This window comes from Sturnira hondurensis, unplaced genomic scaffold, assembly GCF_014824575.4.
Source record: "Sturnira hondurensis isolate 20B ecotype Veracruz unplaced genomic scaffold, ASM1482457v3 Scaffold0021354, whole genome shotgun sequence".
NCBI classification, from domain to species: Eukaryota; Metazoa; Chordata; class Mammalia; order Chiroptera; family Phyllostomidae; genus Sturnira; species Sturnira hondurensis.
Genome location: NW_028093985.1, coordinates 7,936,130 through 7,951,300, shown reverse-complemented (window position 1 = coordinate 7,951,300; position 15,171 = coordinate 7,936,130). Strand labels below are relative to the sequence as shown.

At 37.9% G+C, this 15,171-nt stretch overlaps 1 protein-coding gene across 5 annotated transcripts in view; it reads left to right on the top strand.

Annotated features, from left to right (window-relative positions):
* Window positions 1-6,791, top strand: part of SSBP2 (single stranded DNA binding protein 2) — a 249,637-nt gene extending 242,846 nt beyond the window's left edge. For 3 of the 5 annotated variants that reach the window (XM_037032101.1, XM_037032103.1, XM_037032100.1), the window contains one exon: window positions 5,409-5,706. In XM_037032101.1, the coding sequence (XP_036887996.1) occupies window positions 5,409-5,438 (30 nt within the window). In that variant the 3' untranslated portion in view covers window positions 5,439-5,706. Of the gene's footprint in view, window positions 1-5,408 lie in introns of all 5 variants that reach the window. The other 2 variants (XM_037032099.1, XM_037032102.1) reach the window with 2 other exon arrangements.
* The last annotated feature ends 8,380 nt before the right edge of the window (window positions 6,792-15,171 follow it).

The following is a 15,171-nucleotide window of genomic DNA, read 5'->3' as shown; positions in this document are numbered from 1 at the left end:
AGAGTTAGCAGGAAACAGAAGTTCCCACCTTTCCTCTCTCTCCTCCTCCCTTGGCCCCACCAGAAAAGTCCCAAGTAGCAAAATAACTGGGCGGTGGCTGAGTAGTTAGTCACAGGTCCGCACTGGCTGCTCTATCCCTTTGTCTGTCTGGTGAGGGGCCTGCCATATTATGAATGATGTCATTGTTAGCTGCAGTTTTCTCCATCACATCACCACACACTTTTGTTTAGACTTTCTTAAAACATCAAGAAATGAAAGCAGAGAGGATGGAAGACAAAACACAAATGTAAGGCCTTAGGAAGATATAGACTAGGTATCTTCAATAAGTTGTCTTTACTATAACCAAGGAAAAGCATAACTATTTAATGAATTCAAAAAGAAAATGGTGCCCTCTCCCTCCTGGGAGCATGCCCACGCCTTTCTTCCCTCTCAGACGTGCATCTCCTAAACTCGGAGGGTCCCCACAAGGCTTGTAAGCAGCAGAGCAGTGGGCCGTTCGTCCCAGGCTAACCCCCCCGAACCCGTCTCCAAGGCTCCTTTTCTCTGACTTGGCAAGTGAGCCAAAGCAGCCTGCCTAGTCTCTCTCCTGTTGCTTCTTCTGCCCTAAGCCCTTCCTTGTTTTACTGTCCCCAGCTCTAATAAACATACTGTGAAAATAAAAAAAGAAAACATTTTCCAATGAATAAACTTGTAAAATTCTAATATTTTTAACACACAACTCTGAGAAGCACATATTGTTGAGCAATTTGCCCTTTGAGGCTTTGTCCATCTTTATCTTGACAGTAAATCACAGAAGGAGGCCTGGGAAGGGAGTGAACATCTACCGGGTACTTACTACGTACAGACACTATCTGGTCACTTCACACAGGCCATTCCATTTAATTGATATAGGACCAAAATGCCTTAACTGGAGTCAGAAATCTTGCAATGCTAACATGCTTTACACAGAAAAATGTGAATCAGAAATGTGTCACTCTTCACCTCCTGTTTTCTTGGGTCGTAAATAAGGCCTTTATTTCAAGAAACAAAGAGGCCCCTTAGTGTGTGCTCTATAAAGGTTTTGGTTTTGGAAATACAGAATACAAAAAAGGCTTAGTTCAAAAATTAGTACCTTGTGCTTCTCAAGTAAAAAAAAATGAGTCATTTCTTGAATTAATTTAGCAGAATATTTTCTCCATGGCACTGAACTGTAATCAACTGAGCGAACTTGACATTAAAATCATGGGTGTCAAATAGGAATCATAAACAAAGTGCCAGATCATGTCCTCCTACCCCCTACTGCCCTTGTCATTGTCTGCTATTGTAAAGAAAGCACATATGGCCAACTTTTTTATATAGTCACATATACACTAAATGTATCTCACTTTAGCTCAAAGTAGCCATACTGTAGTTATCTCTCATTAAGAAAGTGAAATATTATATAGATATTTAGAAATAGAAATATGGTGAGATCTAAAATATAGCTCAGAGTAGTTGCATGTTACTTATCTCTCATAAAGAAAATATAGATACTTAGAAATATAGTGAGATCAGAAGCATTCTTGAAGTGTATAAGCAGGAATTTACGAACATCGTTCAAGGACTTAATGGGTGTCTCTGATGGATTCCATGGTGCTTGAACTGGGTATAATAAAGGGAAAAATCACAGATTCTCTAGTACATACCAAGGCCTGTCACTTCAAAAATAATTTACATAAAAAGGTAAAACAAGCTAGTCTGTGTTGAAAATTATACCTTTAGGTTTTACTTCTTCTTCTTTTTTTTTTTTTTGCTAAACCAAGCACTAATGCTGTCAACAGCTTTATAAGAGCCATTTTATCATTTGCTTGAGGAGAAGCAGATTCAATAGTTCTGAAGCAGCAAGCTGATGTCACAGCATTCTGGCACAAACATTCCGATATGCCTTTGCATACTGATGCAGCCGTACGATGGGAATGTTGCAGCGTGGTCTCAGGACTGTACACCATGAATACTTAATGTCTCTAAATCTGATACCCCATTTAACTCCTGCTCTTCCTTTTCCTCTCGAAAACCCTAAGCCACTCCTCTTCTTCTCTGAAGAATAGTCACCAAGAGCAAAACTTTTTACATGCACATTCTGTGAGTCGTTCTAGAAATTGTGTGATATCCCTTAATTTCACACAGTTGAAGCATTTTCAATCAAGGCAGAAGCAGGCCGGCAGGTTGTAGCCTTAGCAGTGCAAACAGCACATCGCTTATGTAGACACTCAGGCATCAGTGCAGCCTGTTACACGGGCCCGAATACACGGGGGGCCTCCTCTTACAGCCGCTTGTACTGGTACAATATTAAATATTACCAGGTGCTTGCTCATTTTTCTGAGTTATGTGACTTGGAGCTGCTGCTTCCGCCCTTTCCGACTGAATCTAACCCTTATTTTCTCTTTCGTTGTACCTCATTTTTCCACTTCGTTTCCTCCCTGGATAAGCCTGGCTTTCCTAACTTCCCAGTGATTCTATAACAAGTTTTCATTTTTATGTAAAATGTTTGAAATGTTACAGGTTAAAAATCTTAACAATTGCCAGTGTGAAGAGATGGTAGCAACCAACAAACATGCTTGACATGCAGAGAATGTGCATATATATATTTACATATGCCAATACTTTTCACAGTGTCTATTGGAATAAAGGTCATAATATATCTACACTATCTCCCCTAACGTTACATGACATCTGTGACACATGAGTGAACTGCAATAATTCTATTAAAAAAGGATTCCAGAATTTTAAAAATCCCCGTAAAACTTTTAAAAATCCCTTATTTAATGTGCATTAAAAAAGACAGTCTCTGGGGTTCCTTAGGACTTCTCCAGAAAATATTTTTCAGACATTTCCTTTCAAGTTCTTTCTGAAATGCTTTAGTATCTTTTACTATTTTTAGATTATTGGCACAATATACCCAATAAGATCTTTGTCTTGAAATAACGATTAATCTAGCTGTATTTTTTAAATTTAAATTAATTACAATTAAACACAACCAAAATTTCACTCCTAAACTGCAGTAGCTACTTTGGGAGAGTTCAGTAGACATGAGCGGCCGTTGGCTGGGGAGTGAGACAGCACAGAAAACCCGCCCCTGGCCACAGGAGGTTCTGTGGGGTGGCGCCGATCTCATCACCGATCCGTATTGTAAATGGCAATGGCTATAGAAAGCATAAATTAAGTTTTTCTGTGCCCATTTTGCCATATTCTCCGAGTTTTTCTACTTCTAGTAACACCTTGGTATCCATTTATTTTTCTACTGTTTACTCTTACCCCTGCAAGTCAAATAACAAAATATAACTTTGTTTCATCCAAAGCCGTGGATGGTTCATGGAAGCGTGCTGCCATTATTCACAATGGGAGGTTTGGGTGGCATCGTCTGATGAAATCGGGGTTATGCCCCCTTCCAGCCAGAGCGGGGAGACCTCCATTTCACCGGGCCTTGTTCATGATTGTTGTTGGTTTGGGTTTTTGTTGGCTTTGCCTTTTCGCTGCTGCTCTCAGGGGTAAGGGGAGAAGTTTCCTATCACACTGAATCCCCTCCTCTTCTCTGGCAGTCTCCTTTTTTGAAATCACCCTACTGACTGTGATACAACATAGAGTCACTAACACATATAACACATAGCTGAGCTTTCTTACACTGAAAGGAAATTTGAGGCTGATTAACAAGTAGATTTTTCTTGATTTGTCCTGTGTATAAAAGATTAATAATCCTCCCCTGTGAGTCAGTGACCTGTTTCTAGGCCTAGTCACCCACCTTTATTCGTGATCCAAGCATTTTCTATTTGGACCCTAGATATATGCCTAACAACTCTCTGTCCACACTTCCGCCAGCTGAGCCACCGTTGCCCTGTGATCTCCCTCGGAGAAATCTTGTTTTCTCTGTGTTGATAAAGCCATCCTTATCTAAGTGCATACCTTTTACCGCCTTTCTGGTTCCTGCAGTACCTCAGCTCATGCAGAATTCACTTCATTCTGCCCCATCCGCTCCCTGTTTTTAAAGTTTACACTCCCTTTCCTTGGGTCACCACTTTTTTCCAGGTGAAGTCCCTGCGGCCTTGGACCATCTGCCTCTTTCCACGAGGCGCAATCATTATCAGCATGTTAATGCGGATAATGTTAATGCTGATAACAAAGAATCCCCTTTCGCCCTGGTCCTCGGCAGTTCCTGATAAAACATTTGACAGTATATGGGGGCCACCTGTATATTTTAATCCAGAAGTGCTCTTCTCTGGAGGCCACTGCCATTTGGGATTCCACGCCCCTCATGTCAGAGGATCTACAACTGTGCTGTCCAAAATGGTGGCCACCAGCTCTATGGGGTATTTACACTTAAATAAATTAGGTAACACTAAAATTTTATTTCCTCGGTGGTGTTAGCCATATATCGTGTGCCCAGTGGCCACATGTAGCTGGTGGCTTCCATGTTGGAAAGGACAGTCTTAATAAAACATGCCCATCGTAGAAGAAAGTCCTGTAGGATGGTGCTGCCGAAGAACTTTCCTATCACAGCCTGCCCCTCGAGAATACGAGGGGAGAGCGGCGTGATTATCAAACTCATTCCTCGTGGTTCCTCCCTTGATCACCTTTGAGACCACTTCCAAATTTCTGAAAGCCTCACACACCAAATGCTGGTTTTTACCAATCGTTCGTTGCCCTCGACAAACTGACACGTGACAACAGTGCCCTACGCCCACCCAGAGAAGATTACAGATCGAGATTGGATTAGGAAAAAATACTTATATGCTAACGTGTAGCTAGACTCAAGTGTTCTGAATGTTTTAATGATAACTTCTTAGGGCCAGCTAGCAGTTGCTTTCTGTTTTGTTTAGTTTCCCTTACACTATTAATCAAATATTTACTGAGTACTTTCTGTATATTCAATAAATATATGGTTTTAAGGATTATGTATTTAATCCTCCCAAAACCCTTTTAAAGTGGATGCTATTATTAAATTTATTTTATCGGTGAGGAAACTGAAGCACAGAAAGGTCAGATGATCTCCCCAGTTTACATAGGTAGCATATAGCAAGACCATCCCTCATGCTTATTTCATGTGATTTGACCTTGGGCGGGATTTACCCAGATTGTAACAAATGCCCATGAAACAAATCTGGCTGGAAGAAAAAGGTTGAGGGACTGGGTAATTATCATCCACCTAAGTCCAGGGAGTAATGTGACTGGTTACTTTCCAAAGGAAATATTAAAAATCTCAGCATTAAGTCAAGTACTCTTTTTATGTTGTATGAGATTTTATGTTGTACTCATTTTATGTTGTATGAGATTAAAAGCTTGAACGTAAGCGATTATAAGACATTAAAATTCGTATTTACTTTGTTTACCATGAAGAACATTAAGTGGTCTGTAAAAGAGTTGTTGTTAAAATGTGGATTCTTCTCTCTTTCTAGTACTCCCCTAGCATGACCATGAGTGTGTGATCCATTACCAAGTCTCCTCTTGACAACCACAGTGAGTCAGCCCTTCACAGAACTACTAGGGAAGAAAATGATTCATCACAGTGTACAGTTAAACAAAGGAATCTCAGTCACACCAAACCAACATTTTTATTTCCTGCTCTCTCCCCTATTTTGCGAAGAAAGCGGGTCCAAACATGATTCAAACAACTGTACGGAGCGGCATATTAGAATTGCCCTAAAATGAACTGCAAATAATTATGTGTATGTATATGTGTGGGAAAGAGAATGTATTGTATATGTGTATGTTATATGGACATATACACATGCATACATTGACCCACAGGACATTGTAAAATATTATCACATGACATCTTAAGTAGAAACAAGTAGGGACTTTTATTCCATCCTTTTTTTCACGTTTACATTTTAATTATTAAAAGTTGCTCCTGCCCCTCCCTCAACTATTTTGTGCTGTGTATATCACTGCTTTATATAAGTTATTTTTTAAGGTGAACTCAGATGTTATGGTTTTGTAAATGTCTGCAATCATGGATAGGAATAAAATCGCTTATTTGAGAGCTTTCATTAAATTGCGTCCGATGTACATTACCCTGTGAATCACAAAGTGTACTGTCTTGAAAAAAAGAAGAAGAACACTGTGTCTTCATCTTGTCAAATCAATTTCTCAGTTACCTTCAGTGAAAATATTTTTGTATCCTTTGTTTAAAACAAAATACTTCAACAAAAGCCTAACTGGGACCTAACAGTCCATTTCTTCAGTAATTGCTTTAGATGCAGTTCTTGATTTGTCTGTCTTGGGTGATACAGAACATTATTAATTAACACCAGTTGCTTAGAAAGTAGCAATAAAGCAACAGGGCTTGTCATGATTTTAGCAACATACTTTCTCTTTAACATGATAAAGACCAGAAGTAATAAGAAAACCATTTGCTTGAGTTTGTCACTTCTCACCAGGAAAACTAAAGGTAAATTTTTAATAGCATACTAATGTGAAATGGTATCTGATTTTCAGTCTGACTTCTTGTGAACATTTTCACATAGACATTGCAAAGAAGATGCATTCAAATAACTGAGAATTTCGAGGAGGAAGGGTTTTTCCCACAGCCCCGGGGCTCTGGGGTGCTGCCTCTCTAGCCAGGGATCTTGCTCACCGGCCGCAGGACTGGCTGGTGACCGTCCCTTCTGTGCACACCTTCCCACCGGGAGCAGAGCACCTGCTCTCGCCCCAGGATGCAGAGCTTCTACTCAGAGGGAAGCCATTTGGCCATTGACCTCAGCAGGCTGAATCTGCATTGTGTAACTGTTCGGAAGTGAAATGAGTAAATGTTAGAAAATAAATTTCTAAACCACTTTTCTAATGAAAGCCCCTTGCCCTGGGGCACCTTCCAGATCTTTTGGAGCTTTTCTGTGTAATCATAGGTACAGACAGCAAAATCGCAATAGAAGTGTGACAACTTTAATGTAGACTCTAAAAGATAAGTTGATGATCATTTCTTGTTAAGATTGTGATGCAAATAGCTATTGATAAACAACAATTGTATTTCCGAACTCGAAGCACTAAAAAGCATTGTTTAATATCAGATAAGAAGATTCCTTTCTTTAGGCTTGTGGTCTCTAACGAGAAAATTTGGTAGTATATTTGCTAGTTCCTGATCCCAGATGACTTACATCTCTCAATTTTGTAATGATTTACTCTTTACGAAAATACAGGTTTTGCCTATGCGTGACAGGGATGCTGGGCAGAACTGCTGAAGGGAAAAAGACAGGCTGGATTAAATTTACGTTCCAGATTTAAATTCTAATCAAACGAGTCACCATTGATCAGAAAGTGTGCAGGAAAACAGGACTGTGCACTGGAGAACAGCGAACTTCAAGAACTTTCATGAAGAATTCAAACTAAAAGGTCTTTAACTCAAGCTAAGGTAACCTGAAGGTGACACTTTGTGCTGACACATAAATCTACCAAGAATCATTTTAACTTTCACTGTTTGTAATGACTGTGTGAACCTTGACAGCCCCATGGTTAAGCTTAATCTAGAATTTTCAAATGTTTGGTAGAGTCTTTATTGTTACTGATCTTGAATTTCTTTTGTTTGCCTTCTACGAAGGTATTGTTTCTTATTATCAGAAAGAATCATGGACCTTATTTTACTTGGCCTTTATTTTAGGGGTAATATTGGAATATGAATAGCAATATGGGTTCAATCATTTCTATCCTATTTGGTCAAAAAAAGTAAAATTTGATTTTTTTCTACATATAGTAATCAACTCATCATAAGTATTTATTCATTTTTTTTCTCTTGGAACCCAGGTTAAAAATAGCTAGTTCAAATTTTTTAAATTCTTGAAATAGTTGAAAATTTATTTTTAAAAAGAAAATTATATTCAAGAAAGTCAGAAAAGAAGGATACTTAATTTTAATATAAAATAAATTTCTTGTGTACCAAATGGAGGATACTATATCTGTATATTCATTTTTATTTAGGTTTGAATCATTTGAACCCTCTCTTTTTCTCTTATAATAAGACTGCTTAATCCTTTCTCTCATGTTTTTCATCTCCATGCATCCATTTGTTTGGTCTCGATATACCTGCTCCTGGGTTATTTTTACATATTTCACCTCACAGTAATAGTATCAGTAATTCTTGCCTGCCTTGAATATATAAAATACTCATATGAAATGTGAAAATAAGTAGTAGGTGAAAACACTACTTCTCATTACTCTACTTTGCATTCCACCTAATTCACACTGTTGAAGATACATGTTAAATCCTTTCTAAGGTATGTATATTCATAACCAGCTGTCTCTCTTATAGCAAAGTTGCCACGGGAACAGAGGCTATGGAGGGCCATTGGTCTGGTGACACACCACAGGTTCGATGGGTGAACCTCTGTGCTCCTTTTCAAGTGTTCCCGTTTGGACTCAGTTGCTAATGAATAGGAGTCACACAGGTAGGAGTAGGAGGTTAAGGTTTCTGTGCTGCCAAAGATGACTACATTGCTCCCTGAGCCGTGGAAAGTTCCCAAAACACCCCTTTCCTTCTAGGAATAAACTAGAGACAACTTCTAATTCTGTCTGTATGACTTTCCAACATATCTGAACTCTGTTGCATTGCAGAGACCATTCAGTGACCACTCTTCCTATAGTTTAAAAGAGAGCCGATGAACTAAATGAGTTCAGTTTGGGACATGAGGAAGCCCTACATCTGTCCACACCATTTCTTCACATTGTCATTCTGAAACCATTCAGCAGAGCATCCAGAACCGCTCCCTGGCCGGGGAGTTTGCCCCCATCCTTCATACTCTGACATCGTGACTCGTTTCTTCCTTGGCTTTCTCCATGTGCTCCCCCCACCCCAGCCCCTGTACTCTCCAGTGGAAACAAGACACAGACTGAACCTGTTTTACCTTCTTAGACCTTACAATTTTCTTATTCATGTAGCATATAGTTTTCCCAGGGGAAATCACTGCAGTTTACATTTCTTAATTATTACCGTTAATTAGAAACTGTCACAAATCATAGCTACTTTCCTTTAGAAAACATGATAGCATTTTGACACTGGTTTTTCCTTCATTTCTATGCGTTAATGTACTATAATTCTTTTCATAAAAACACTAACAGATACAAGTAGTGCAAGAGTGTGTAGTATAGGAGAAGTTCAATATGTAAAGGGAAAAGTTGCCAGAAGTATTTTCCAAAAAGTGTGTTAGTCCTTTTTCTTAACTACCCGTAAGTGAAGTTTCTTGTTCACTATGAGGAGCAGAAGTCCGTGTTTGCTTGTAGTACCCAGTTGTAAGGGGCTCCCTGGGCCTGTATACCAAACCTGGAGAAATTCTGGAGAAGTAAAAGGAAGAATGGTGAACCACTAGGAATATACTTCCATTTTACATACTAGACATGTGTGTGCATGCACATGTGTGTTGAGGTGGTAGTGTGAAGTTTGCTCACAAAACACTCCCACTATGATTTACATTATGTTATAGCACAACTGGTTACTATTAAACATAATTCTTTTGGTTAATTGCTTTCTGTTTCATTGGTAAAGAAGGTGATGAGAGTGATTTGGGATGAAAAGAGTAATACAAGACATAAGCAGATGGATCTCCTCTGCCCAGCATTAACACACCCCTGTTAGCTTATCCACATTAGGCCTCCTTAGGGGGTTGCTGCATCTGAAGGTAAGAGCCTAAACAATCATTTAATCATTGGTCACTTGACTGCCAGGAATCGTGCAATAATTACATATAGTTCTTTTGGAAATTTTTATTTATTGATCGGAGAAAGAGAGATCAATCTGTTGTTCCACTTATTTATGCATTCATTGGTTGATTCTCATATGTGCCCTGAGCGGGGATTGAACCCACAACCTTAGCACATGGGGACGATGCTCTAAACATCTGTGCTACCCAATCAGGGCCTACATAAAGCTTTTTATGCTGACATTTGTTTAAAATAAATAGAATTGACATTATCAATTTGTTTCACCATCACCCATGGAATTATAATTCATATTGAAAGAGATGACCTACAGATGAAAAACACCTGAGACGTTTCTAATTACTCTTCGAAACTATATTCAAAAAAATTTTCTCAGTTGAATAAGTCTCCTAAACAGAATTTCCTCTGTTAAGTTTTCCCTGTTAAGTTAGTATAATTGGTCTTCCCAAATAAAAGAAACATGATTTCTGTAAGTACCTTATGTGAATATATCTGCTGTCTATATCCTTACAAACTAAATACAGCACCCCAAATAGACATCATAAATTTTAAAGTGGGACTAAGTGTTTTCACATATAGAAGTACAGCTTGTGTCTCCCCTCTTTCTGGATTCCCTGTCTGGAGGATAAACTGGACTCATTCTGATTATCCCGGCCATTGAAATGTTATGGTGTGTTCCTAGGAATATTTAGCATTTCATTTCTAAAGTAAACTGTGCAGTTAACATGACAAAGGTGAGTGTTAATACTACTAGAAAAATTATATAAAAGTTTTATTCCGAGTTCACATTAAAACTTTATCCCACTTGCTTATTTTCTCCAAAAGATCTCAGTACACTGCCAAGAAAGTGAAATACGGATTCCTCTGAGTGTTCTCAGAACACAGTATAACACGTTGTCAGCTCCGTTTCCATCATATCATGATAAAATTGCTCAGTGAAATGCAATTAACCATCTACTTATTATGAAACAACAATTCCAATAATCTATCTGGTTTACATACTTTAAATTTAGCAATGCTCTAGAAGTTTCCGTAGTGTAAAGTACTGATTAAAATGTGCATATGCCTGGCTTCCTGGATCATATTTCAAGATGTTTTACTTTCCTTACATTAAAACCATTAAAAACTTAACAGAGACTACATTACAATGAAAAAAAGGACATGCTATTGTGTCAGATGTGAAAAATGGAGAAGTCTTTATTGTGAATTCTTCATTCATAATAGCCATCAGCTTATTGAACTGTTTAATTTATCCCATTGTGATTATATGAATTTAAGATGTTTTCTCACTATATGTGTTAAATTGTTACCTATAAATGTCTTCCTGCAAAAATGAGATTATTTGTAAGGTTTTTATAAATGTACAATGAGTGTGTAAATATAATTGGAATCTGGGATGACTCTTAGTAATCTTAATTCAACCACAGCACAGTTACCTGACACACTCTGTGAAGTCTGCATCCAGGTGTGCGCACGCACACACCTGAGCTACAGGCCATTGCTGCATCTCTTCTCCAGTGGACTCATCCCTTCGTGTTTCCGTACAAGTGTTTGAGCCCTTCATGTAATGGGGAGAGTTGCCTTAAATATGTACATAAGTGTTCCTTAATGGGGCACACGTTTTCACATTTCACTTTAAAGTACATCTTTTCATTTAGTTTCTACCCTTTTTCATAAAGGGTAGTTTCTACCCTTTAGTTTTTAGCTTCTGTTTTATTACTTACTGAAAAAGTAAGGGAAAGTGTTCATATGAAGCTAGCGTAAATACAGGGTGTGGCAAAAGTAGATTTACAGTTATGAGTACATGAAACAGTTCTTGCATTATTATTTATTAATTTTTGTTTTATTTTACAAACAAATGTAAACTTACTCTTGTCTCGCTCTGTATTTTCAGAATGGTAAATTGAAGTATAACTAATGTGGACATCTGTGTATATAGTTGAAGTGGACACTATGCCTTACATGAACACCAGGAGTCTGCAATACAAAAGAACACATATTCATTTAAGAAAAGGCCATGCTGAGTGGCTGGCTCTGTGTGGTCGGATAACTAAGCCTTGAATACCAAAAAATAACTAATGTTATTAGCAAACAGGTGTCTGTTAAGGGATAAAAGTTTGGTATTTTATTCTATAAAGGGTTGCACATAATGTAGAAATCTGAAGCAATTATGCAGATATTTGATGCAAACCTGTGCCTCTCTTCGGATACGTTCATCTTTCTGGTGACTTGTGCACGTGGTTGCCTCAGCTGGCCATTGCCCAAGCGAAGATTCTGATGTAGGGCTCTGCATGCTACTCAATGGATAGAACATACGTGAAATAAGTCAGACGCAGAAAGACAAATGCTGGATGATCTCTCACATGTAGAATTTTTTTAAAAAAAGGTCATAGTTACAGAGAACAGATTGGTGGTTGCAAGAGGCAGGGGGTGTGAGAGACGGGTGAGCTGTTGGGTTTTTATTGTGTTATTTTAAATATAGTAAAACAAAGAACATAGGAGGAGGAAGGCCTAGAATTTTAATTAAGAATTCATCCTAGATACCATACATATATACATATATATACACATATATAAATCATTTCTTCAAATGCTTAACATACTTAATACTTCAAATATATAAGTCATTTCTTCAAACACTGATTTCACAGTATTTAAGAATATTTAAGTATTAAGTATCTCTAGTTACAGTTTTGATTCAAATGGGGTCTTCTAGTTCCACAATGGAGTGCATTCGTAAGTAGTGATGAGAAAAGACAACACTATAAATTGCAATGTCCAGATACTTTATTGAGCCAAAGGTTACCTCAAATAATTCATCAGGCAAACATGTGTGTATATCTGGGAAATGGAGGGTAGGTAGCAAGGCAGCTGAAGAGTCCCTGAATTTAAAATAAATAGAAGTCATAGAACTTTTCTGGAACTATTTCTAAGTGGTGCAAAAATAGTTATTAATGGCAGCAGCATTATGCAGATTTGGGGCCCAAGCAGCATAGATCAATAAGAATGAGCAGAATTAGTTGAATTCCACCCTACCTCCTCTTGGTGACCGAGATGGCAGTGTGAGTCTAAATGAAGGGGAGGGTTAGTTTGTCTGCATCCCCAGCCCCAAACAAGATAAATAATAATCAAGGGTTTGACCTCAAACCTCAATGTATTCTTAAAAGTAAAAAAGCCATTTATACTAAATGAGGCATAAAAATTAAATAAAAGAAATCGCAGACGTTTATTCCCTACACAAATTGTCTGACGACAAATGTAGTGTCACTCTTTGGAGAAATCTGGAGCCGACACGCATGGTACATACAAACGCATAGCTTTCTCACATGGTTTGCAAAGCCTCCCTTGAAGTGCATGCTGGGCTTGGTTTGGCTGTAGCTGCAGTTCTCACTGTACAGCCACCTCAGGTTTTCCTCCCAAGATAGTGTCTTTGCATCTGATAGCGAGGATTTCTTAATGGTAACAGGGAAAAAACTCTTGATACCTAGTCATGGCATGTGAAAACATTGCTTTTATATGCTCACAATGTAATTTCAGCTATCACATATGACATAAATTAGTACAGGTTATATAAAAGTACTCAGTATTGCTCATCTGTGTAAATATTTTTCAGAGAAAGAAAGTTTAAGAATTGGAAAGTCAAATGTATTCTCTACATAGTTTTCTCTGGCGCTCACCGTTTTTTTATCAAGTAAATCATCATTCACTTATGATGGAAGGAACAGTACATGTTCTTAATGGTCTCAAAATTGTTTTAAAAGAACACATTATTAATCATTTAAAAATGATAGGATTTAAATTTTGAGAACTCAGCATGCTACTACAATGAACAATTCCTACCCAAATTTTTATATATTTATTTCATCTTTATTTGAGAAGTATTTACCTAAGTACACTTGTCGATTTAATGAAAAAAAGCCCATAGAGCTAAACTTCCACCATTTGAATAAAGAGAATTTAATTAGCACCTTAAAAAATATAAGCCATACATGATGGGTTAAATGAAAATAGAAATATTGTCAGTTGCAGATCAGTGTCACTCTGGGACTTCTTTAACTAATATCCAAATTCAAAAGTAAAATGCTCAGGTGCACCTTCCTTGGGGCATGCCCACTCGAATCTTCTTTTCAAGTGAATTTTCTTTCTCCTTAAACTCTAAGGGTCCCCACGGAACTTACAACCAGGGGAGCAAGGGGCAGCAGCAGCTCGTCCTAGGCTAACCCCCCAAACCGGACTCCAAGGCCGCCTTTTCTCTAACTTCCCTGTGACTTGACGGCAGTTCCTCCTTGGCTCACTTCCTTCCAATAACATTTTTTAATTTATTTTACTTTATTTTTCATTGCTTAATATATTGTATTGATTATGCTATTACAGTTGTCCCATTTTTTCTCCCCTTCATTCCCCTCCGCCCTGTGCCCTCCCGCCAGCATTCCCCCACCTTAGTTCATATCTATGGACCGTATATGTAAGTTCTTTGGCTTCTCCATTTCCCATACTGTTCTTAAACTCCCCCTATTTTGTACCTACCATTTATGCTTCTTATTCCCTGTACCTTTCCCCCATTCTACTTCCTCCCCTCCCCACTAATAACTCGCCATGTGATCTCCATTTCTGTGAGTCTGTTCCTGTTCTAGTTGTTTGCTTAGTCTGTTTTGTTTCTGTTTTTCTAGATTCAGTGGTTTATCGCTGTGAGTTTGTTGGGATTTTACTGTTCATATCTTTGATCTTTTTCTTAGATAAGTTTCTTTAACATTCCATACAGTGAGGGCTTGGTGACATTTCTAGAGAGTCAACGCAGCCCTGCCTAGGTTCTCTCTTGTTTCTTCTCTCCTCGGTTTGTCCTTGTTTCACTGTCCTCAGCTTTAAGAAGTGTACTCTCAAAATTAAAAAAAAAAAGTTGAAATGCTCAGCATAACAGCCACTAATAAGAAGAAATTTATTGCACTGAATAAATAACCAAATTAAAAATCAACATAGGAGTCATATCTAATTTGTATTATAGGTGGATTAGTAAATTTACTTCTAGTATTTCTAAGGTAATTCCACAAAATCACACCATAACCAAGTTCTCAATAGTGAGTCATCATAGTTTATTTTAGTCTATTAGGTAAAAGTTGGTAATTAGTCACAGGAAGGTAAAAACAGCACAGGGAATATAGTCAATAATACTGGACTAACTACATGGGGTGGGCACCAGGAATGTCACGGGAACACTATGCAAAGCATGCAATTGCTTAATCACCGTGCTGTACACCTGAAAGGGATGCAAAATAATATTGAATGTAAACTGTCATCGAAAACTAAAAGTTAAAAAGTTTAAGTAAAAATAATTAGGCTCAGAATAGAATAAAGCAAAAGGGAAAGCTAGCTACAAAAGAACAAAAGTTTTAAATCTTTAAAATTTTCAAAAGAAATACATATTTGTCAAAAAAATGCCATGTGAAATAGGCAGCACAATAATCCAGGCTCTTCTCAAAAATGGTCGTCTTCCTGAAAGGTTTCTGAGTGCAGAAT